The 22609-nt window shown below is 37.2% G+C and overlaps 1 protein-coding gene across 2 annotated transcripts in view; it reads right to left on the bottom strand.

The window, feature by feature from the left end:
- Positions 1-1761: 1761 nt before the first annotated feature.
- PSME4 (proteasome activator subunit 4) overlaps positions 1762-22609 on the bottom strand; it is a 65363-nt gene continuing 44515 nt past the window's right edge. For both annotated transcript variants that reach the window (XM_090134552.1, XM_090134553.1), the window contains 20 exons: positions 21785-21994; positions 20978-21114; positions 20590-20643; positions 19654-19783; positions 18345-18426; positions 17638-17791; positions 17061-17130; positions 16224-16349; positions 15751-15903; positions 14907-15011; positions 13999-14090; positions 13504-13635; positions 12747-12955; positions 12357-12442; positions 11306-11434; positions 10886-11041; positions 6412-6574; positions 5449-5582; positions 4000-4134; positions 1762-3360 (listed from right to left, as the gene is read on the bottom strand). In XM_090134552.1, the coding sequence (XP_089990678.1) occupies positions 4000-4134; positions 5449-5582; positions 6412-6574; positions 10886-11041; positions 11306-11434; positions 12357-12442; positions 12747-12955; positions 13504-13635; positions 13999-14090; positions 14907-15011; positions 15751-15903; positions 16224-16349; positions 17061-17130; positions 17638-17791; positions 18345-18426; positions 19654-19783; positions 20590-20643; positions 20978-21114; positions 21785-21994 (2457 nt within the window). In that variant the 3' untranslated portion in view covers positions 1762-3360. The remainder of the gene's footprint in view (positions 3361-3999; positions 4135-5448; positions 5583-6411; positions 6575-10885; positions 11042-11305; positions 11435-12356; positions 12443-12746; positions 12956-13503; positions 13636-13998; positions 14091-14906; positions 15012-15750; positions 15904-16223; positions 16350-17060; positions 17131-17637; positions 17792-18344; positions 18427-19653; positions 19784-20589; positions 20644-20977; positions 21115-21784; positions 21995-22609) is intronic.

Genomic DNA, 22609 nt, shown 5'->3' with positions numbered 1-22609 from the left:
TACGCAAAGGTACTGGAATATTAACTCTTTTCTTTATCGTACTCTCGCACCCCTCCTCAAACCAATTCATACGCAACTCTAGATTTTGAAAATTATTTTGGCCAGCAAGGCTCTCTGCCTTTGGACAGTCTGCCTCTGTAGGACACAGCTAATTCCTCTAAGCACTGTGCTCTTGACCACAGAAATCACAGATGATTTTGCTAGCAACCTTTGGAGGCAACCATCTGAGCCTTATTCTGTGCTGAGAGATCTCTGGACTCAAGACTGCTTTACTGAGAGCTATTCTTCCTAGGAAGAGGGGAGCAACCATTCTTCACATCAACTCATGAGATTTTCCTCCTAAATATCTTTTAATAGCTCAGAGGCATCTGTTGACTGGGAGAGAGAAAAAAACATCAGTGCAAACCAACTGCTGCTTGCATGTTGTTTGTGTACGCTGCCATAAACATCTTAACAATAATCTGTATCTTCCACACAGTTTAATTTTCTCCTGCAATCAAACCACCACTTCTTTGCAGCAGACTGAAATTACCACTGCCCTAGTGCCTGAAGTGCACTGTTGGGGTAATCCCCACTAAACCTCTTCCCCAGAGGATGGTTATCTTCACCCTGTGGAGAATGTGGAGGTCTAAGGTCAGGTTTAAGTTAACATTCCCTTCCTTATTGGGGACCCCATTTGCAAAGCCTCTGAAATGTGACTGTACAGACAGTATTTGATGGTTGGAACAGATTACCTTAAAAATCCTCCTCAACCTTACTAGTTCTATTTTGTGACAGGGAATGGATGGGCACAGCGCCAGTGAGAATGTAAAACTAACCCTACTGTGAATTACAGACTAATTTATGCTAATATCTTGCAGGGACAGTGGTCAGCAAAACATTCTATGGATCAACTTTTTTTTTCCCACCCTACATCTTACCAAGCTATTGGGTTTTCCTCAGCATGGTAGAAAAAGAAAATTGAGTCTCAGGATTCCAGGAATGCTGGAGCTTTGAAAGAAAGTGCAAGACTGAGCAGAGAGTATGGATGGGACGCTGGGAATGCCTAACAGAAAATGATAGAACTCATCCCTGTGTTCCCTGTGTCCCAAGGATAGGACTGCCAGCAGCCTGGTAAATTAGTAAAAAGGCTAATAGGGTGTATACTTCAACATAAAGGATTGCAAGTCCTAGTGTACCATATCAGATACAACGTTCATCCCTTTTTCTTTAGATCAATACACAGTTTAGCTCGTTAATGACACAGCTCACCAATGAGCTCAGTGTCACCTGTGCCACCCAAAAGCATAGGTTAAGCTTTATTCCCCTATTTGATCACTTTTTCTTTTCATGAAGATGAGCATAGTTCTGTGATTTCAGTACATTTTCACACGAACAGATGAGCTCACAATGTCTGCTATGGTACTAGTTAGTTCATCTGCCAACATGTACTTTAAACATCATCCTTAGCAGCAAAAGTTCTATTATTTTTATTTCTTCCACTTCAAACTCATTTCTCCAATTTTAAGCGTACATCTCAGGTTGTTTGTTTGTTTTTGAAGTCTTACCAGGAACAGGGTGCTTTTATGTAAAAATACAAAAGCTATTTTCCCAGTAATTAGAACTAGATCTTTAATCCTTAATGCTGCCATAACTCACTGCTAAGTTCCACAATACACATCCGTCTCATACAAAAAGCTCCAAAGCACAGTAAACAACTTCAAGTTATGTTCTCAAAATAAGAGGATTTGCACTTTAGAAACACACACACACAAAAGCAGATGTTACAAACAATCCATTTATTGGGTCATAAACTACGTACACAATTGAAATAATAATTTTGGCACTACGCTATACAGTGGTTACATCTGTGTGCTGACACTCATTAAATACTGCACCAGGAACACTGCTGTGCTTTGAAGTTTGGAATGAGTCACACACTCAGCAGGTAGATCACTCGAAATGTACCAGTGCTCCTGTAGGGTTGCATGAAAGTTGAAACACACCAGCTTACACATTATTTCAATGTACCTCATGTTCTATGAGCTTATCACATCAGAACATGTGATGTCAGCATTTAGAGATGGCCACAAACGTTCATTAAAATCTGAATGAGACAGTAATGATGAGATACAAGAAAACTGAAACAAAACCTCTGCCTCTTAGACATGAAGAGATACTCTGTTAAAGAAAATAATTTAGAAAACTAATAATGGCATTTGATTTGATACAAAAGCCAGAACTACTACATTATTAACATCTAAGTATGAATCTTTACAAATTAATCTCACAATGGTATTATGTAAAAGGTTGCAAACTGTACAATGTTCTGTCAATGCAATGCCTCTACAATTTATACAGTCTTTTACAACTATGTAACACATATTAAACATGTTGTTAAATAGCCAATAGATAGTCTCTGAACAAAGCTGCAGGCAAAAAAAAAAAAAATACAGAGCTTCCACAATCATTGAACAAGGTATGCTTGCTCAAACAGCAATAATCTTTATGAGCACACACTGTTAAAAACAGTCAGCCATTCAGTGCCTTTTCACACTGTGCATACAACTCATTCTGTAAATTCAACAACTGTTTCATAGTCCACAACTTCATACCATAGTTATGCAGAAACACCCAGAGTCTTTTAATCCTTAAAAATATGCAGATAATCATGGATTTTTATTCCACATGTGGACAAGCTATCTACGAAGACCTGGCCAGGCAGTAAGAGCTTTCACTTCCCCATTTTGTCTTGCCATAAATCTTCACTGCACAGACAAGACCAGCTATTTACATGTCAACAAGATAGAAAAAGGCAATCCTGTCCTGAGATGGATTGAATGATACAGAGCCCTTCACCTGGTGGGCACTCAAATCCGAGTAGTGAAAAATAAACTCTGAGAAAGATAGGTTCCTGGTCTTTTATGCTGATTAGATTACAAGATGCATCAACAGAACTGGAGAGCTTCACTGAGAATATTCTGATTTGCAGCACTCTCCGGTTCTGCTTATCTTTGATGTCAGGAAACAGCTGGGAAGAAGGGTCAGAAAAAGAGGGCAAGAAACGTGCTGTGTAAGTCACTGTGTGCAATAAAGCAGAAACAAGAGTGATATGTAATGCAGGCCAATGGCAAGGGGCTTGCAATAAACTCACAATCAGGATCTGCGAGCACTGTTACAGGAGACTCAGGGACTCCCACAGCTACTCCCTGGGGAGGTGAAATTCTCTTGAATAGAACCAGGTCCCTACATTTGCATTTAAAAGTGGTTTTGATTAGGCATCAGGATTTCGAATACAAAGCTTTCAACAACTTTTTTTCCAATTTGAGTATCCTTTATTTTGCAGAAAGGCTCCTACGAACTCATTCTTCCAGGAGAAATCTGAAATAAAAATAATTCAAAACAATTACTGCTTCATGCTATCACCACAGAATAAAACAAAACTGAAATTGTAATTTATCTCTAAATACTATCAAGACATCACAATACAGTAGAGCTCAGAGCCCTACAGCTTATAGAGAAAGTCTAGAAATAGATTCACTCTTCCTCGATCTGTCTGTGTGAAGAGACACCCAGTAGCAAAGCTCGCTCTGTGGAAGAGGGAACAGTTTGGTAGCAGTTGTTCCCTATCACAAGACCCAGCTGATAAACTGCTGGGTGACAGGCTCAGGTCCTCAGAGGCATCAGAAGAACAAAGCAGCAAGCACTCTGCTCTAGTGATAAACTGCCAGGCATTTAAAAGGCAAGCATCTGGCAAAAAATGGTGAAAGAGAAAGTCCATATTCAAAACAAGTGCGTGTATCCTACCAGAACACTAGGCTAGTACAGGGACACAAGAAGAAAATGGACAACAGTAGTTATCCCCCAAAAATCTGATGCTGAACAGATCACTGGAGGGGCAAGGTACTTACATCTGGCAACAGAATTTTACTTCCTACAATATGCTGGACTGGCAAGCTAGAGTAGATTTCCTAAGGCTGATGTTTTTTGACATAGGTTGACAGAAACAATCTTACCTACCTATGCATAATAGCACGGTGAAACCAAGAGGTCAGTAAGCACGAGTAGCTGGTCATCTGTGAACTGCTGTTTATGCTCCTGCCAGTTGTCGTGATGGGTCCTCCGGAAATTTGAGAGTGTTTTTTTCACAGTCATCTGCATAACAGTCAATCAGTAGTCATTTGTACCAGTTATAGATTTAAGCTCTGTGGCAAAACTAGTTTTAAAAATAGCAAAAATTAACTGCTGAATAGAGAAGCGTCCGAGCAGCCACAAAAACAAGAATGGCTCTCAAGAACTCAGTATTTTCCCAGGTCTAGTTATAGTCTTTTGACCAGCATCACTGGTCAACTCTAACACTCTTATAGAATGGATTCTTTGACATTCAGTTTTGAATTTGAAAAAAAAAAAGATTTGAAGTGAAATGTTCTTTTTTTCCCCCTTTTTGCTCGAGTTTTTTAAAGCAATGCTCATTTCAAAACACAAGAAAGAGCAGATGAGCCTAACACATGGGGTGCATAGAAAAAAGAACTTTCTTTTAAAAAATTAAGTCCAATTAATTCAGTTTCCTGATTCAGGAAAACACATCATACTCAACTGGTTAAAGTTAAGGAATTCTTCAGCAGTAAGCTCATGGTTAACATAGAAAAAGTAAAAAAAAAAAAAAAAAAAAAATCAAATACACAGGGAAAAATTAGTAACTATTTCATTAAAAATTTCATTTCTAGAGCTGCTAAGTGTTGTTATAACAAAGTTTTATTGTTGCTGTTCTGGTTGGAATAGATTTGGAGGAGAATCTAGGAAATATCAAATCTTTGTACGTATACACAAAAGTGACTTTTTACATTAGAAAGAATTTCCTCACAGATATAGCAATTGCAGCTGTTCATACTTTGTTTGAAAGCAAGAACTGAAAGCATAGAACTGCTCAAGATGAAAATGAACCCACAAGGATCAACAAAGTCCAACTCCTCTTTTCTTATAGGACTACTCAAAAAAATCAAACCATGGGAGCACTGTCCAAAACATGCAGAGTAAAATAATGGCCTGGGTTGAAAAGGCCCACAATGCTCATCCAGTTCCAACCCCTGCTATGTGCAGGGTCGCCAACCAGCAGCCCAGGCTGCCCAGAGCCACATCCAGCCTGGCCTTGAATGCCTGCAGGGATGGGGCATCCACAGCCTCCTTGGGCAACCTGTTCCAGTGCATCACCACCCTGTGTGTGTGACAAAAATCCTCCTGATATCTAACCTAAACCTCCCCTGTCTCAGTTTAAGACCATTCCCCCTTGTCCTATCACTGTCCACCCCATTATTTACTACATATAGCCAATTTAATTTAATAATGAATAAGAAAGCAAGCAGCAGAAAGTTTCTAATAGCTTTTTTTTTTTCTTTCTTTTTAAAGGAAAAGAGAACTAAAAATGAGTTGAACATATTTCAGATGTGCTATATTACTTGGGATTTTTACCTCAATAGGCTGAGGATCGTTGAGATGGGCACTGAGGTCCATTAAGAGCTGTGGCATCCAGGTGGGTACATCATAGGGACTTGACAAAATACAGGCGCTCAGTCCCAGCACACCAGCATGGCGTTTCACCAAGTCTGCAATCACACAACGCTCATTTATTTACATTTCTATTATCCGAGGCATTGCTCAAGCATCTAAGCTATTTCAGGTTATTTGCATAAAGAATGTAAGTATCTATAGAGCTCACGAGTAATATATAGTGCATCTCCACTGTTCCCTATTCCCGTGTTAAAAGAATGTTCTCTCCAGCAACAGAACTACTTGACGGGCTGGAAATCCAGTCCTCCTGAGTTAACAGAATGTGACCAGAGACATTAAACAGTTGGCCAGAAAGCAAAGTCCCTAATAAAGGACACAATAAGAAAGGGAACCTAAGTTGGGTGAGGTATGAAATTACGTTGTAGCAGCTACGGAATTTTCTTTACTAAGGAAACAGCTACCCCTCATCATCTTAACTACATGAAGTGCTTACATGGGCAATGGAGCCATCTCAAGTCTCAATTCTGGGAGAAGTAGTAAGTTAATTTAACCTAGGAATACACAGTGTTTTGGGTTTTTTTTAATAACAGTAGTATTCTTACTTATAATGTAAATCAGACTCCCAAAGCACCTCAGAAGGATTAGGACTGCACCATACTACCCACAGAAATGGTAGAACCAGGTATAGAAGGAACAATTGCTTATTATGGATTACAGACACTTAGAAATGAGAAATATTTGCATGGACAACCACCTTATGTTTCTCTAGGCCTATGTTTAATTTCTAAATACTTAACCATAGGATAAATCCAATTCCATCTGGAGTGCTTGCAGAATAAACACTTAAAGGTAGCAAGAGTTACTTATTTATTCTTAACCTGCTCCCAAAATGCATGGTTTTAGTCTCTGAAGCCATTTTCTTACCACCAGAAGGAATTGTATCCACAACTGAACCCAGGTCTCGCTTCCGCTTTTTTGGTAACCTCATCTTGCACAGCTGTTCAAAGTGGGTCTGCATGGGACCATCCATAGTGAGAAAATTGCACTGAAGAAGACCACTTAGTGTGGTAGCAGCCATTTCTCTCACCTACAACAGAGACAGTACATACTACAATTACTAAGCAAACATGCACAGCAAGAAACAAGTATCTATTACTACCACACTTTCAAGCACATCCAGGTAGGCCAGGTTACCAGTCTTTGACCAGGGAAAGTCTTAACATTTTTATCCTGTTGTCTCATAGATCGTATATTACTATTTAGCTACAAAGCTCTTTAGAAAATTAATGAACATAACTCTATTGCAATACAGAACTACCTCTACATCTCTCAGAGCAAATAATGTAATTTAGCTATTTCTTGACAATGAAGTTATCTCAGACTAGGTTAACCTTAGGTAGTCTGAAAATACTTTGAATGAAACCAAGATGAGCCATTCCAAAGAACATGCTATACAATTTTTTTTTTAATGGTCTTTGCATCAATGTTAGTTTTACCAAGTGGAAAAAAAAACCAAAAAGGTATATTTAATTCAAAAGCATTCTTCCTCCCACCCCTCAAATGTGAAGACATCAGAATTGACAAAAGCAAAAGAATTTTTTCAACAGAAGGCACAAAGTATATTTACAGAATGTCACAGGTGGAACAGAATCAGCTTGAGTAACATAAGAATTCTTTGAGAATTTACAGGCTCTAGGTTAATAACCAACAACAACTAAACTTCAGTGGTTCACAGCTGACAGTTCTTTAATGCTCCAGCATTGCTTACTGGGTACCAGTTCTTTTGTTTTTTGTTTTATTACTGGAATAAAAATGGAATCACTGCTTGGACAAATATTCCTCTAACACTGAAGCCCAAAGGAACAAAACCTAATGTAATTTTAACCTGCTGGCCAATCAATTTAAAATACAGATCTGCTTTTTAGCTCCCTCTACTCTGCTATTGTATTACAAGCACAGACAACTCAATCACCTGCTTTCAAGCTATCAGTAACTACCAATTCACCTCATTTACTCAAATCTGACCAAAGCGTAACATACTTCAACTAGAAGACCATTGGATTCCTTCAAACTCACTTCCACTTTAAATGACTGCAGGCTGACAAAATCCTTGTAACATTTAGCAAACATTGAAAACTCAGTCGACTTGCTGAAACACTGATAGCTGTTGCCTGATTTCCTGCTAAGTACATACTGTTACAAATAACTGTAAACAGAACATTTGTCTATCTGAAGTACAAACATCTACCAATGCTCTGAATCCAGTACAGCAGATTATAATAAATTACATCCTTGAACACAATGTTCTGAACCTCCACAAAGCAGTAAGTATAGCTGCAAGTGCTACAATAATTAAACACAGTAAGTTAACAATAAGCTCTTGAGACTTCATGCCATTTAAATTTCTATGACATATTATCCAACCATGATTTCCTTTGTTAGCAGCATACAGAAATATGAACAGAAAGTCTGCCAGTATTGTTTAACAGCAATTTGTGAGTCTCTTAAGAACTAGGCTATTAAATGAAACATGAAGTGCTAATGCAAGACCCAAAATAGGCAGAAGCTTGGCTGTAAAGTGAGCAAGCTCCCAAGTGAGCTGCATTCATTTACACCATTATTGGCTGTATTAGAACCATTTTCATTTCTAAACTAATAATCTAAATAAAATGAATGCTTTGTTGCAAGAAGCACCTAGAAGCAAAGCTTTAAAAATCAGACTAAAAAACTAATCATGCATCACATCATACAAATAATTTATAGACCATCATACTTGCATGATGGTCCACTGAATGCAAAAGCTACGTAGGAGTAGCAGAATATTTTCTTGGTAGTTGCTCAGAACTGACTGACCAAGATCTACAAAATCATGATAACATCAGAACAAAAGGTAACAGGAACAAGACAAACATCACTCAACAGCACAAGCAACACTTAAGTGCAGCACGTGCAGAAGAAAACTCACACATGGAAATATTCCAGTTACTGTAATACTGCAGTGTCATAAGAAAGGTGCTTATCAAGCCATGCATGTATTCTATGTATTCCATACATTGACTTATAAAAATAGAAACAAATTGAACACCTATCCACCACATAGATTCCTAGAGTAAATTCAAAACTGTAGAAAAGATGCTTCCATGTAAACTTGGTTATCCCTTGAAACATAACCTCAAGTTGAATACAGCCACTTGCACTTTTCCTTTACTTCTGACTGAGTAAATAGAACTGCAAATCATTCCTCCTGCTCTGATATGATGATTATATTTTGATGATATGAAAATCAGACACAATGTTTAGCAGTGGTTATACTTCTATACACAGAGACATGATTTTTCTGGAGTGTATATTCTTTCTCCTTGGCCAGCTAGAAGATCACATCAGGGTTTTTTTTTTGTATTTGGGTTGTTTTTTTTCAGTCACTGTACTTCAACCAGGTTCATGATTCCCCTTTCACTTTAAGAAGACAGCTTTCCCACAATACAGCATCCTTTGATCCAGGAGACCTATGTTTGCAGCTGGATGCATGGAATCTGCATTCAAATAGTCACCCTGCTATTTGACATCCCATGTGGTCTCAGCCATTTGCCAAAGTCTTTTGCAATCATCTTTACTGACAAAAACCATGGTAAAGATACCCCACACCAACTAAAGCTAGGGGTTCTACTGAAATGATACTCGTGTTCAAAACCCAGCATCAGAGAATTCTCAATAAACACAGAAATTACTTTGCAAAATACTTCACCTTGTTCATTTTTGAAAATAATTGCCAAGATTCTTTTTTTCAGAGAAACATCCAAGCTTCCATAATAGCAATGTGATTATAAGTGGTTATGAACATAGGTAAAGCTTTTGATTTGCACCTCTGTTAGCACAGAGGAATAATTTTGTACATTTAAAACAGCTAAAGTGCATTAAAGTGAGTAAAAGGTATTTTTCAAAATTATATGAGATTATGAAGTGTTCTGACTTGCAGGCAACAACTTGGCTAGGATTTCCAGGCTTTGCTTTCAGTAGAACAAATAGTGACATGAAAGACATGAGAGATGATCTCAAGATTAATATTGACATGATTGAGTGAATAATCTAAGTGTTGTTCTTTTTATGTCAAACATTTTCAGCCATAAGTATTCATTCATATATTTCAAATTATTTCCAATTCCCTGTTCACAAAAGAAAGCTTCACATCTCAGGTGTAACTGCTGCTTTTCATGTAACTTCAGGACGAACTGAAGTTCTGTTTGGGCAGAAGGGTATCATACTTCACTTTTCTCTTGTAGAAAGAAGAAAGCACCCAAGCAATCCAAAGACGGATTTCCCTGATGCTTTCTAACAATGCATACAAAACAAAATGACAGTGAAAATGATGCTGCAGGGCAAGTTGAACAGATGGAAGGCTAACAATAACGGCTCTTCAGTGCGCTTGAACACAACTAAACATTCTTAAACTAATTTCACTTAATGCAAGCCTTCACTTCTGTGCATTTCTTGTACAGAATAAAATATTTCCGTGATTCCTCTCCAGCTTTTGGAAGTCTGGCAAACAAGATGATGAGTCACACCAAGGCTGCCTTTCCCTCCCACTCCCCATTTTTATCTTTTATCTTCCAATCCTGATAGCACTTCTCACAGAGCATGCTGTACTGGAACACTCCAGGACCTTCAATAGTACACACGTACCAAAGCCAAGACTGTGGATGTTATCTCCTCCTGTCTGTATACAATGAAGTATGACTAGCTCAAGAAACTAAGAAAAAACTCCTAGGAGTGACAAGTATGATTCTATGATTCTATGTAAGGTTGCAAACGATTACCTTTTTGAATAATATAAGATCAGTAACAGCACGTGTTAGATTGCTTTGTTACACATGCAACTTTTCCAAAACTATGGAAAATCCACTAATTGCAAGCAAAGAAGTAATTATTTAGTCAGTGGGATGTAAAATGAATGTTTGTCATTAATTAGCTAATACAATTAAATGGGAAACAGATCTACAGAGTAATAAATAGTGGTTTTATAGAATTTTCAAACAGAAAGGTATTTCACCTTGTTGAAAATTAAGTTCCTACCAACACCCATGCTAGTATTTATAGAGGATGAGAGTACCACTGTTTCAGCTGTACTCAAAACTGAAAGTGATATTCAATTCCTTTTAAAAAGTATGAACAACTGAAATTTTAATCATTCTAAACAGCTGTTCTTCTGACAGAAGATTAAAGAAAAACAGAGTACAACAAATTCTATAAAGCTGTATATATTTTCACAACAGAAAGAATGCTATGCTAGAAATATCTTCTGTACTAACTTACACTGGTAGTTAAAACTTGGTCAAGTTTTATGAACAACTGAAGAAACCAGTCACGTGAAGCTAAACAGCTGAGCAGAGATGTGACTTACTTCAAGTTGCTCATCTTCCAGGAGATTTATAACCAGCCATCTAATGTCATTGACTGCTTCTTCATTGTTGAGAAAGATGAAGAGATTGTAGAACACCATCGTCTGGAGGTAGGTTAATATGGTATACCTAGCATGCCAAGAATTGCTTCTTGCTGTCTACAAGGAAAAATAAGTAATATTACAAAACAAGAATATGAAGAAAAGTAAATAACATATGAAAAGCTAAAAATACTAAAAACCATCTGGGGAAAGCAAATAAGTAACTATTCTTTTCCAGATAATCTTTTTTCATGCTTAATTTCCAAATCATACAATTGTTTAAATAACAATTTATAATAATAAACAAACAAAACAACAAAAAAGCCACCACGAAATGCATCAAATTAACATGAAGCTTTGAGTTGTTTTGATCAGACTTACTTGTTTTAGCACCTGAAGTACCAAAGGCACTTGCTGAGGATACAGCAAACCCTGAGACATTAATGATAAACACATCTTTGCATCTCTTTTGAGTTCATCATAGCTATTGTCATTTTCCACTGGTGCAATCTGTAGAACAAGATCAAAGGGGAGGGAGGGAAGAACTTACATTGGTAATTAAGCACTGCTAACAGCAAAATGCTGAAAAAAAAGTAAAAAAAAGTTTAATCTCAGAACAGTAAACTAGGAAAAAATCTGATCTATATTCTCAAACAATAATCTCTTGGAAGTAAAACTGACATCTTTGTTCATCTCAGAAAAAGGGCACCTGGTAGAGTTAAGCATTTCTATTGCACCACATATTACTGATCTGAACTGTCTGAAGTTCTTGATGATTAAGTGGGTGTTTTTTAAGGCTTTAGTTCCCCACAGCAATTTGGTGTGAAATCCAATTTATGTATTATTTTAGATGTAGGTCAAGAATTGAAAGCTTTATTGTTATTTCAAGTTCATTCTTTGCATAAATAAGCCTCTTTTTGTGGTAATTTATATCACTGCTGGATAATTGGCTGATGCTTATTTAAAGCAAAACATGCTTTTGAGCATGCAAATATGCATTATTTCATAGATGTGGCATTAAATTACACAACTTTATTAAATAATACAAGGATTAGAAGTGCTACCACCTAGAAAGATCTGTTCAATCGTGAAACAAAAGAAGAAACTTAAGAGATAAAGGTTAGGATGGAAATAACATGCACTCATTCATGAATTTAACACACTTTTTCACCTGCAAGTAATAAAAATAGGGAACATTCATCTTTAAGTCATTTTTTTTGACTTTTTTGAGAAAGCCACTTAGTAAACTAGATTTACCAACTGTAAGTGTACATTAGCATAAGAAAACATTTGGGTCTCATCAGTATGCATGTTTTCTGAAGCCATCATTGGTTTTCTTCTTAAATAAGATGCCCTTATAACTTTGGTTTACATTTAGCATCACTTTTTCCATCAAACATGACTAATATACAGCAGCAATTAAAGCAGATACCTTGAAAAATAAGGGTAAAAGCTGGAGTTGCTCTGTGACAGCTGTAGAGAAGGACCGTCCTGCACTTGCCATCAGCCACTTCAGAACTGTTTTTAAAAAGAGAAATCATCACTGAACAAGGTAAATAACAATAATAATCTGACAAGAAATGATACACCAAGTTCTTTGCTAGAGTAGCACAGGAGATTGTTGTATATTACACTGAATCTGTGCTAGCAATTAGGTTTGACCCTCTAAAGTTGACTTTTAAACTTCAGACCTGAAACAGTTACCGCCTTGTTACAGTACAGATCTGTGAACTGAAATTCTGTACTGCAGCTGTATGACCTGCAATCCTCAATCATCGTGTCCTAATATACGTCCATTTGTTAGCCTCATTAAGTAACTCACTCGTTTTCAAGAGTTTAATGCCCTGAGTTCTCTCATCTTGCTCTCCAATGCCATTCTCCTCCATAACGTGATTCTGAATCTCTTCATCTGCTTCCATGAGGGGTTTAAGATTTTCAAGTATTCGAGTAGTAAATTCATGGACACGAGGAGACTTAGTTGCAGCAGTATTTGGCAAGGAAACATCTATCATGAATATGTAGGTCAAAACACTAAGAAAGGCAAAGAAACAACATACAGTTAGCATGACTGTGGTTAAAAGAATGTAGCTAGAAGTGATCTTTTATACATTTGCTAAACTAATAAGTACTGAACATCAAAAGCACATTTCCTCCCATCCTGTTTAAAAACAAATGTTCTCCAAATACCCTCTTTGCAGATAATTGAAACAAGCAAGGCTAAACAGTCACTGAACTCTTCCTTCCCCTAAACAGATCTGCTAGTTCTTAAACCACTAATACACTCTTTAAAGAACTCCCTGTATAATTATGTCTTACTAGCACTTGGGCAAAGTTAACTTGTTCCTAGGAGCTTTAGAAATCTCATACATAAAAATAACAGGCCATATACGTGAAGTAAAAATGGAGAATTCATCTTAAGTTTCTGAAGCAAGTTTGTCAACAATAACATAATTTTGATCCAGCAGAATTCACGTACACAAAGATAGCAGTCACCACTTCAGTGTAGCTATTAAGATGCTCTATTATCAAAATATTATGAAAAGAAAAAAATAAATTGAACTGCAGGAGAGAACACTGACCTTCCTATTCTCTCTCGGACGTTTTTGTAAACCTGGGTGAGTTTAGGTTCCAAGTACTTTAACAGTCTGTGCAGCAGCTCTGGTACTCTCCATTCCTGCTGTGCAAGGCCACCTTGTAGCACATAAAGTCGGCTAGAAATCAGAACAAGACATTTACAGTCATACCAAACCGTTTCTCCCTTCTCTAGCCACCCCAAACTCTTGTTTTCAGTGTTGAAAGCACAGAAGTGTCTTTGTGTGGGTTGTGTGCACAGATGGGTTAACATCACAGAATGGAAGAACAGCACTGCTGTTATGCAGTTCCAAAACTTCACATTCTATTAACTAGATTTAAGGGCATGAAACTTGATGAATAAACTGCCATTGTGTTGGGAAACCTAACCAAGAAGGAACAGTTTTGCTTCTGCAAGCCAGCTGCCACAATATAGTCTCAGTGTATTTCATCCATGCTTTTATTGCCTTTATTCAGCCACAAACAGTTACAATTAATTTTACCATGCATCGACAAATGATCCTCCTTCACCGCTCAATGGAGATTCCAGCAGCAATTCAAATAACCAGTGCAGTTTCCTAGGATCTCTGCTCTCCTGAAAATAAGCAGGTATCAGAAATACAAAGCACCATTAGGGGTTTTTATGTAAATACTGCATAAACAAGTTAAGTTTTGACAAAAATTTTATTTGCACAGCTTGGACTTATTTTTTAAGAAAGTGCAAGGTTAAATAGTTTTTCCACCACAAAATCCAATATGAAGAAAGTACAGTGAAACTACACACAAAAATAAGTTTTTAACTGCTTGGTAAACCAAGTAACGTAGAACAGAAGAAACGTTAGTTGTTTTTTTCTACATACATGAATAATCACATTTGACACAGGAATTTTACTAATTAACTGTCAGCATTTTGGGTGACAAGCGATGCTGAACTTTGCTGAGTGATTTCAGAGTTTCTGATATTTGTGACCTACCATTCACTCTCCTCCTCAGACAGTCCTTAGCCCACCACAGTGCACAGAAATGCTACTTTGTTAGAAGATAACTGGCAAGTAATTTTTCACATCTGCACACTTCTGAAGCAAGAACGTGTAATTTGAACAACACTGCTCAGTGATAAACACACTTCTACGCCACCCATTATACTCATACAGCTCTTCTGAAGAGGTAGAAAATGAAGGCTTTATTTCCTTTCTGAAATGTTACATTTAACTAACTGCAATGAGCAGAAGAAAATTACCTAAGCAGCTCTGAGATTTTCAATGGATGTTACTTTCATATTATATTTACAGCTCTTAGTTGTAGCTGATAAAATATATCCATGCACCACTATTATGAAACTCTTATTTGCATATCTGTGAAATCTGATCATCCTGATGTAACTTTACAAAACTAAAGATGGACTACTTACACATGAGGTTGCTATGCACGTGCCCCAGTCGTTGTATGTTTCCACTGTAATGTTGGATAAAGCTGTTCGAAGCAATGGACAGAGAAGCTTCCAAAGTTTTTCCACCTGCTCAGCAAGAAGGCAAACCACAAGATTTGTCTAATTAATGGCTGCTTAAGCTGTGTGAAATCAATTCCTTCCATCTTCTCAAAACATGGGAAAAGATTACTTCTAGGAGTTGCTATTCTACAATATTTATAAAGGGAATAAGCATCAGAGCTAAGATTTTAGGAATGTATATATTTTTTGCAAAGTGTTTTGAAATACTGCAGGTTACGTGAGCACCCTATTCACAATGACTTAAACACAATCAGACTGCACACACTATTTAAATATCAGGCTATGCACACTTTGATTTTGGTAGGAGAGCAGTTTTATACACCTAAACCACTCCCTCCTCACTTTAGTTATTTATTTTCAAATGAAAACACTAATTCTCTCAGAATTATTTCTTAGCATAGAAATACCAGACATCAAAGTCCAGCTAAATAAAAATGTACAGGTCTGAGTTGAACATAAGCAGCACTTATTTCAATTGGAAAAATTACAGAAGATGTCAGCTTTGCTAAGACTTTAAAAGCTAACTTTTTTGTTTTACATTGTAGCATTTTGTTATCACCTACCATTATATAGACTCCCAACCAAGCTAGGAATGCAATGGACCATTACAAGCAGCTTCTTCCAGCCCTTTCTTGGACTTCAATGACATATCAACAGCCCTCAAATTTCATAGGTCGAATGCATTTAATAATTCAAGCTTATCCCTTAACTGTCAAGAGCCACTCAAAAAATACTACTACAGCACCTTCTCAAACGTCCAGTGTTTAGAACCTCTTATCAAGCCAGCTATAATTTCAGCAACACATCTCTGGGTGCTTTCATGGGAGTCTGACACAAGGCGTTCCAAATGGGGCTGCAGAACTGGCAAAAAGGCATCATCAAAGTTTCTAAAAAGGCCCTGTAAAAGACAATGTGAAAGTGCTTTCACTCATTATCAGTCTAAACTATTGTCTTTGTAACAACATATGACAATAAAGAACTTCAGATTTGAATATGCAGAAAGTGAAATTACAATGCTTTTATAATATAATTACATATTGCATCCTACAGACTTCCAAATTACTATTTCCACACGTAGTTCAAAAGAAAGGGTTAATGGAATTAAGCACAGCAACATATATATTTCCCAACAGTAAGACACAAGATGTGTGTGACTTTTTCAGACTGGGATAATTATCTGCAAAAAGGAATTCAATTTAGTTATGGAACTCCATTTACCTTGAAGAGGCAAAATCTGCGAGGATTAAATTTGTCTTTTCCTTTTCTGTCTTCTAAAGACAGAAATTTTATTAACTGCTCAACAAACTTGGGATCAGAAAAATGATCATATATAATTTGTTCTGCCTGAAAAAGAAGAAAAAGAGGATTAGCTTTGCAGTGTTTCATCACCACAGTGATACCACAATCTTTTCAAGAGCTATTTCTACTTCTGGCAGAAAACATGCCTGGATTATCCATTTCTCTCTTTAGTTTTAAAGAGAATATCATTTGTAATGTTTTTGGTGCCACCTAATTTTTAATCCTATTAATGACTTCAGATCATCTTTCCTCTCACTTGCACAACCCCTACAAAGAAGTAATTCCCACTGTCATTAATTACCTTGTACCAAAATCTGATAAAGATTTGAAAGTTAACAATGACATTCTCATTAACAGTTACGCTACGATCACTGATAGAGAGAATGCAATGTATATAAAGTAATTTCTTATATGCTAACACAGCTGGTATGAAAATTAAGTAGAAAAATGCTTTTAAAAATGCTTTTTGAGGATCTAGGCTTCAGAACAAGCATCACTTATGGCTGGTTAACAACACGATTACAACCATGACACAGTATTTGAGTTCAATCTCCATCTTTTCAATCAAGCAAGTGTTTCCAGATATCCTATGTAAGCATTTTCCAAATAAAATACCTAGGCTAAAACAGAGAATTTCATCTCCACAACTACATAAATCTGTGGACAGTATTTAAAAAGAGTAGATAGAAAGAAAGAGTAAAAAGGAGAAGTAATATTAAGAAAATCCACACAAACAAAATTCACTAAAATCTTTACCTCCGTCAATTCATCTCTTCTTCGTCCAAGCTTTGGTTGTTGCTCAACTGGAGCATAAACTGTCATTGTCCTGGACATTAAAAAAAAAAAAAAAAGGTAATGTTTCTAAATAAAAGTTATCACCATTCTGTGTCCGCTATATTAAAAATAGGATTTATTGACTTCAAGAAAGCAAAACTTGCAAGAAAATTTACAGGAAAAATTAAGCCTATAATGACAATGGTATTGCTACATAGCAAGCAATCCAGAACTATTAGTGATAGACTGCTACACATGTTTAGAAATCATGTTATTTTCAAATATCCATTTTTACTTTTAAACCAGCGTATAATTTTGATGGAAGAAGTTAAATAGTAATAAATAGTAAGCACTTATAGCACCCACAAAACCTAAGAACACCAAGTAGGAACTGAAAAAACACAAAGGTAGCAAAAAGAAAAACTAAGTAAAGGATAAATAATTTGTTGTTACTTTTGTTCAATCAAAAAAAAAAATCTAATATACATTACTTAAATTCTCTGTTTTTTCCTGCTGAATTTCATAATCAGAGTTAATGCATCTGGTTAACAGTACTCACTGAGGCCACGTGTAATACCCCCAGTGTGTCTTCTCCACAAAACAGCACGACTCCCATGCCTCCTTAGTCTTTGGTAAGCTCCGACTGTCATAGTGCAGCCACTGGTTATCCAGTCTGTCACCAGCCTGAATACTAGAAGGCTTAGGGGTTCCACCTAGTTCAAGAGTAATTTAGGTTGTATCAAAATTGTTCACCAACAGTTCCAGTAAACATTGCAATTTATTTAATTTAAGGTCAGAGTTTTTCCCCATCAAATCTGTACCCAAGATTTGCTCTGTGAGATTAAAAGCAGCATCAATAGAAATAGTAGAAATTCCTTTATGAATTTAAATAAGCATGCCATTTGAAATGCTGAGACAAAGAAGGTATACAAGTCATTCTCACAAAGTACAAGGCTTTCTGAAAGGAGAATGACCAGAACCATATCTCTGAAGTTTTAACTCACTAGAAGTAAGTGAATAGTTTAATATATACGAGTACACAATGATACACATAATATTTACAACACATAAAGTATATTAATACATAATAATACATACATAATGCTTCTAAAAAAGACAAAAAATTTACTGTTTAGCATCACCTATTTTGTTTGAATGGGACATTAACCAGAGTGAAATGAAAAGCTTGAGATTCCATGTTGAATTTAAACAGGTTCTTTAGATTTTTCTATTTAAATCTCATTTTTTATTTTAAATAAAACTTACTTATTTCATATGGGCATATGGGCACTTTCTTATGTGTTCTCTTGAGCTGCTTAAGAACACCAGCCACAGCTGAGATGGCCACCTAGAAGACAGAAGCAGGCATGACCGCATCCATTTCATACATTTACCACCAGAAGGCTGTTTCACCATCTCATCAGACATAGTTTAAGCCAGCTTCTCTGCCCTAAAAAGCCAACAAACACTGCAGCTAACTTCACCACACTAGTGGTTGCAGTTCTAGTCATTCAGCAGACAGGAATCAAGTGTGGCATTTGTAGAGCACCAACATCTTCCCATTCCACAAGGAGGTGGCCATTACCTTCAAGTCTCACCAAGGAGACAAGCAGAATGCAAGGTGCAAGCACAGAACAGATGAAACTGTTTCAAATAATAAGCTACAGATGCAAAAAAAACCCCACATACATAAAAGGATCCTGAACTAAATAAATACAAATGAGCACATTTCATGTTTTCACAGTTTACAGACTTCCCATCATTTAGTGTAGCTCTAGCATCACCGAGACTCGGAAGGCAAATGGGATCCTGGGCTCCATCAGAAGAGGGGTGGCCAGCAGGGACAGAGAGGTGATTGTTCCCCTCTACTCTGCTCTTGTGAGGCCCCATCTGGAATACTGCGTCCAGGTCTGGAGCCCCCAGTACAAGAAAGACAGGGAGCTGTTGGAGAGGGTCCAGAGGAGGGCCACGAAGATGATCAGGGGACTGGAGCACCTCCCCTATGAGGACAGGCTGAGGGAGCTGGGCTTGTTCAGCCTGGAGAAAAGAAGGCTGCGGGGTGACCTCATTGCAGCCTTTCAGTACATAAAGGGAGCCTACAAACAGGAGGGGAATCAACTCTTTGAAAGGGTGAGTGACAGCAGGACAAGGGGAAATGGTTTTAAGCTGAGGGAAGGGAGATATAGGTTGGATGTCAGGGGGAAATTCTTTACGGAGAGAGTGGTGAGGTGCTGGAACAGGCTGCCCAGGGAGGTTGTGGATGCCCCGTCCCTGGAGGTGTTCAAAGCCAGATTGGATGGGGCCCTGGGCAGTCTGGTCTAGCATTAGGTGGAATGGTGGTGGCCCTGCATGTGGCAGGGGGGTTGGAGATTCATGATCCTTGAGGTCCCTTCCAACCCTGGCAATTCTGTGATTCTGTGAGACTCTTGGATTAGAAGCTTTTAAATACATAAATGTGTGGAAGGTGGGTAGGGGTGCACACCCCAGTTTTTGTACTGCATCACAGCAGAACAGCAAACATCTGTGCTAAAACCCATTGGGCTGCAAAACAAAGAGGTAGTTATGTTGGTCTTACCTTACGAACTACAATTGCATCATGGTTGAGACACTGCACAAAAAATCTTATGGCACGGACAGGCAGTATCCTATCATCCCTCAGGAGCAGGGACAGAAAGCCAATACTGATGTGCTCAAACTTCCAGGGACTGAAAAATCAAAGCAGACAGTACGTAGCAGAGTTTTGCATGCACTGCTCTTGCACAGAAATGATCACACAGGTTATGTACATATAGAACATGACTTAACATCAGTCTGAATATATGTCACTGCTATAGTCAGTGAGCTCCACTGACAGCTAGGAAAATCTTCAACAGCTCTGGGAACAAGTGCAACTAAAATTACACCCAGTTGAAATGCCAGGATTAAAATGGCACCACTAATGTAGAATACTGACCCAAAAGGTCATTCTTTTAAAGATTTTTATTTTTTAATATGATGCCACCAATTAAAATCTATTTGGACATCAGTATTATGCAAACATTTCTTTCCCACAACAATAAACAGCAACAAAAATATATATCTTAATCAATGACAAAGCTGAACTCCAGGATGTAACTTATATTAATAAGTCTAAATCTCAAAGAGAATAAATTCATTTACCTGGGAGACAGTAATGCAACATTCCCCTATACAGTCTGTTATGTTTCAGTGTGGACAAACAGAACCCACACATAAATTCAAAAAGGCCTCCCAGTTCTTGCATGTACTTTTACAAAACAACAACAACAAAACCAAATAAACAACCAACAACCTTCCAAGCTAGCCACAACCAACTTTATGCAAGATTTCTACTGACAAACTGCTTTTGGACAACTACCTGAAGGGCAAAAAGAATTACCCAATTCTGGTCATTTTAACTGCACCTTTTGATGGAATTGATATTTATTCTTACATTCAACTCCAATCCACCATAAAGAAATAAAACAATTCATACACATGAAGGGAGACTTACAGATTTCTTTGTTCCACACAGTCCAACAGCATGTTGACCAAATTTTCGTAGTTCCTAGGCACATCAGAAGAAAAAAAAAGGAACAAAAAACCAATCATCAACCAGATGCTGTTAAAAGAATTACACAAAAGTAGATTAAAAGTCCCTCACCAAAAGGTGAGTGAACACAACGCAGCAAACACAGCACCAATTGGCAGGACAGGGAAAAAGAGGAGGAAGGAATCCAAGTGTAGAGGAGAGAGGCTGCCACTCCAAGAGAAAAGACTCATCATAACAATTCTTGGACTCACCCTATTTGTCTATTTGAGATGAGTCCAGCAATTTTGGATTACTGATGTACAGTTAGTACTAAACAGTACAAACCAGTGATGAGGGAGGTTTAACTTACCGCAGAGCCTCAGCATTCTTTTCTTTCTGCCTCTGAATCCCTAACTGTATTTCTTCTGAACGAAGTGGTGTGAAATCTAAACTGGGATGTCCTGATCTCTGCAGCATAACAGCTATCTCAATACATTTTTCTGGAACCTATTGATAGAAAAATGCACAGATTTCAATCTGAGGAGCAATTGCAAAATTTTTGTCTTTGTTTCTGCTTTGAAATATGGAGGCTTGAGAATCATAGGAAGAATATATCATTTCCTGTCTGCATAGATGAGTCCTTGAAGTAGTGAAGATAACTGTTCACACAGCAGAATTTTTTCTTGCAAGTACATATTTTATTTTAAAATTAAAGACACGCTTTAGAAACTATTTTTATAAATTAATATATTAAAATATTAAAGACTTTTATTAATTATCACTCATTGTTAAAAATAAATCATGCCATTTATTGATTAGGAAAAAGGGAATTCTGCAAATCTGTACAGTATGGCCATAGCTACACATACTGATAAGGCTAATTTGACTACTTTGTTTTACCAGTACATATATTTATATCTGATCAGCAAGAAGCACACTAATTAACACTGGAAAACTACTTCAACTTCCTTTTCATAAGGAAGCTTAACAAAAAGTTACACTTTCCAGTAATAATGCTTCAATTTAAAAGACACAGGTCTACATTCCTCTGTAACAGAAATCAGAACAGAATCAACATCAGAATGCTAGTTTAGATCATGTGAATGAGTCTCAAACTTTTGTGTCATCAGATGCACTGAGAATCCAAGCCATTAACTCCAAGCAATCTGTCACTTACTGCAAAATCCAATCCGATTGTTTCATACTGCCTGTGGATTTTTTCTGCTAGGTCATCAAAAAGTCTGACTATGGATGGCTTTTCCAAGGACATTGCTTGGCTAAGCCCAGAAGAAACGATTGCTGGCCACGTCTGTGCAATGCAGTCCCAATCATGAAGATTTGCCAAACATACTCCACTGTGATTTCCAAGAAGACAATATAAGGCACCCTATAAAATTAAAGATACAATTTTTAAATAAATGTAAAGCACTGTTCATATAAGATATCTACATGTGTTCACCCACACAAGACAAAAATTAATCTTCACATTACCAAATCATTAATATGCCATTGCACAGCCTCAGTGACAAAAAAACTGAATATTTTTTGAAATCATTTTTGTGCTAAAGAAACTTTCTAACAAAATTACACGTCCTGACAATTAACTACTTCACAAAACAGAAATCTGACTGTTGAATTACATTACAGAACAAATTACTAAATGATCCAGTATAACACCTGTTTTTTCTGTAAACATATTCACATCTGGCTGCACTAAAAAACGTCAGGGCTACAGGCTGCTGACTAAGCCCAGACCTGAAACTGCTGACCAAGCATGATGTGGATGTAACAGTTGTGTGAGAAGTTGACAAGAGTTGTGAAACCAAGAGTGGCTGGATTTCACAGGTGATTAAATTGGAGCTTCATGAGAAATTGCCTAATTTCACAGGTAATTGGAAGGAAGTCTTGGGAACCTTACTGTGGAGTAAAGTCTTAGGAGGAATAGTACCTAGCTCACCATGGCAGTAATACTGAACAGGCTAAGACTAGGTAGGCAGCAGTA

This window comes from Phasianus colchicus, chromosome 2 (assembly GCF_987193195.1).
Source record: "Phasianus colchicus chromosome 2, bPhaCol1.hap1.1, whole genome shotgun sequence".
In the NCBI taxonomy this organism is placed as follows: Eukaryota; Metazoa; Chordata; class Aves; order Galliformes; family Phasianidae; genus Phasianus; species Phasianus colchicus.
This window is presented reverse-complemented; position numbering and strand designations above follow the sequence as displayed.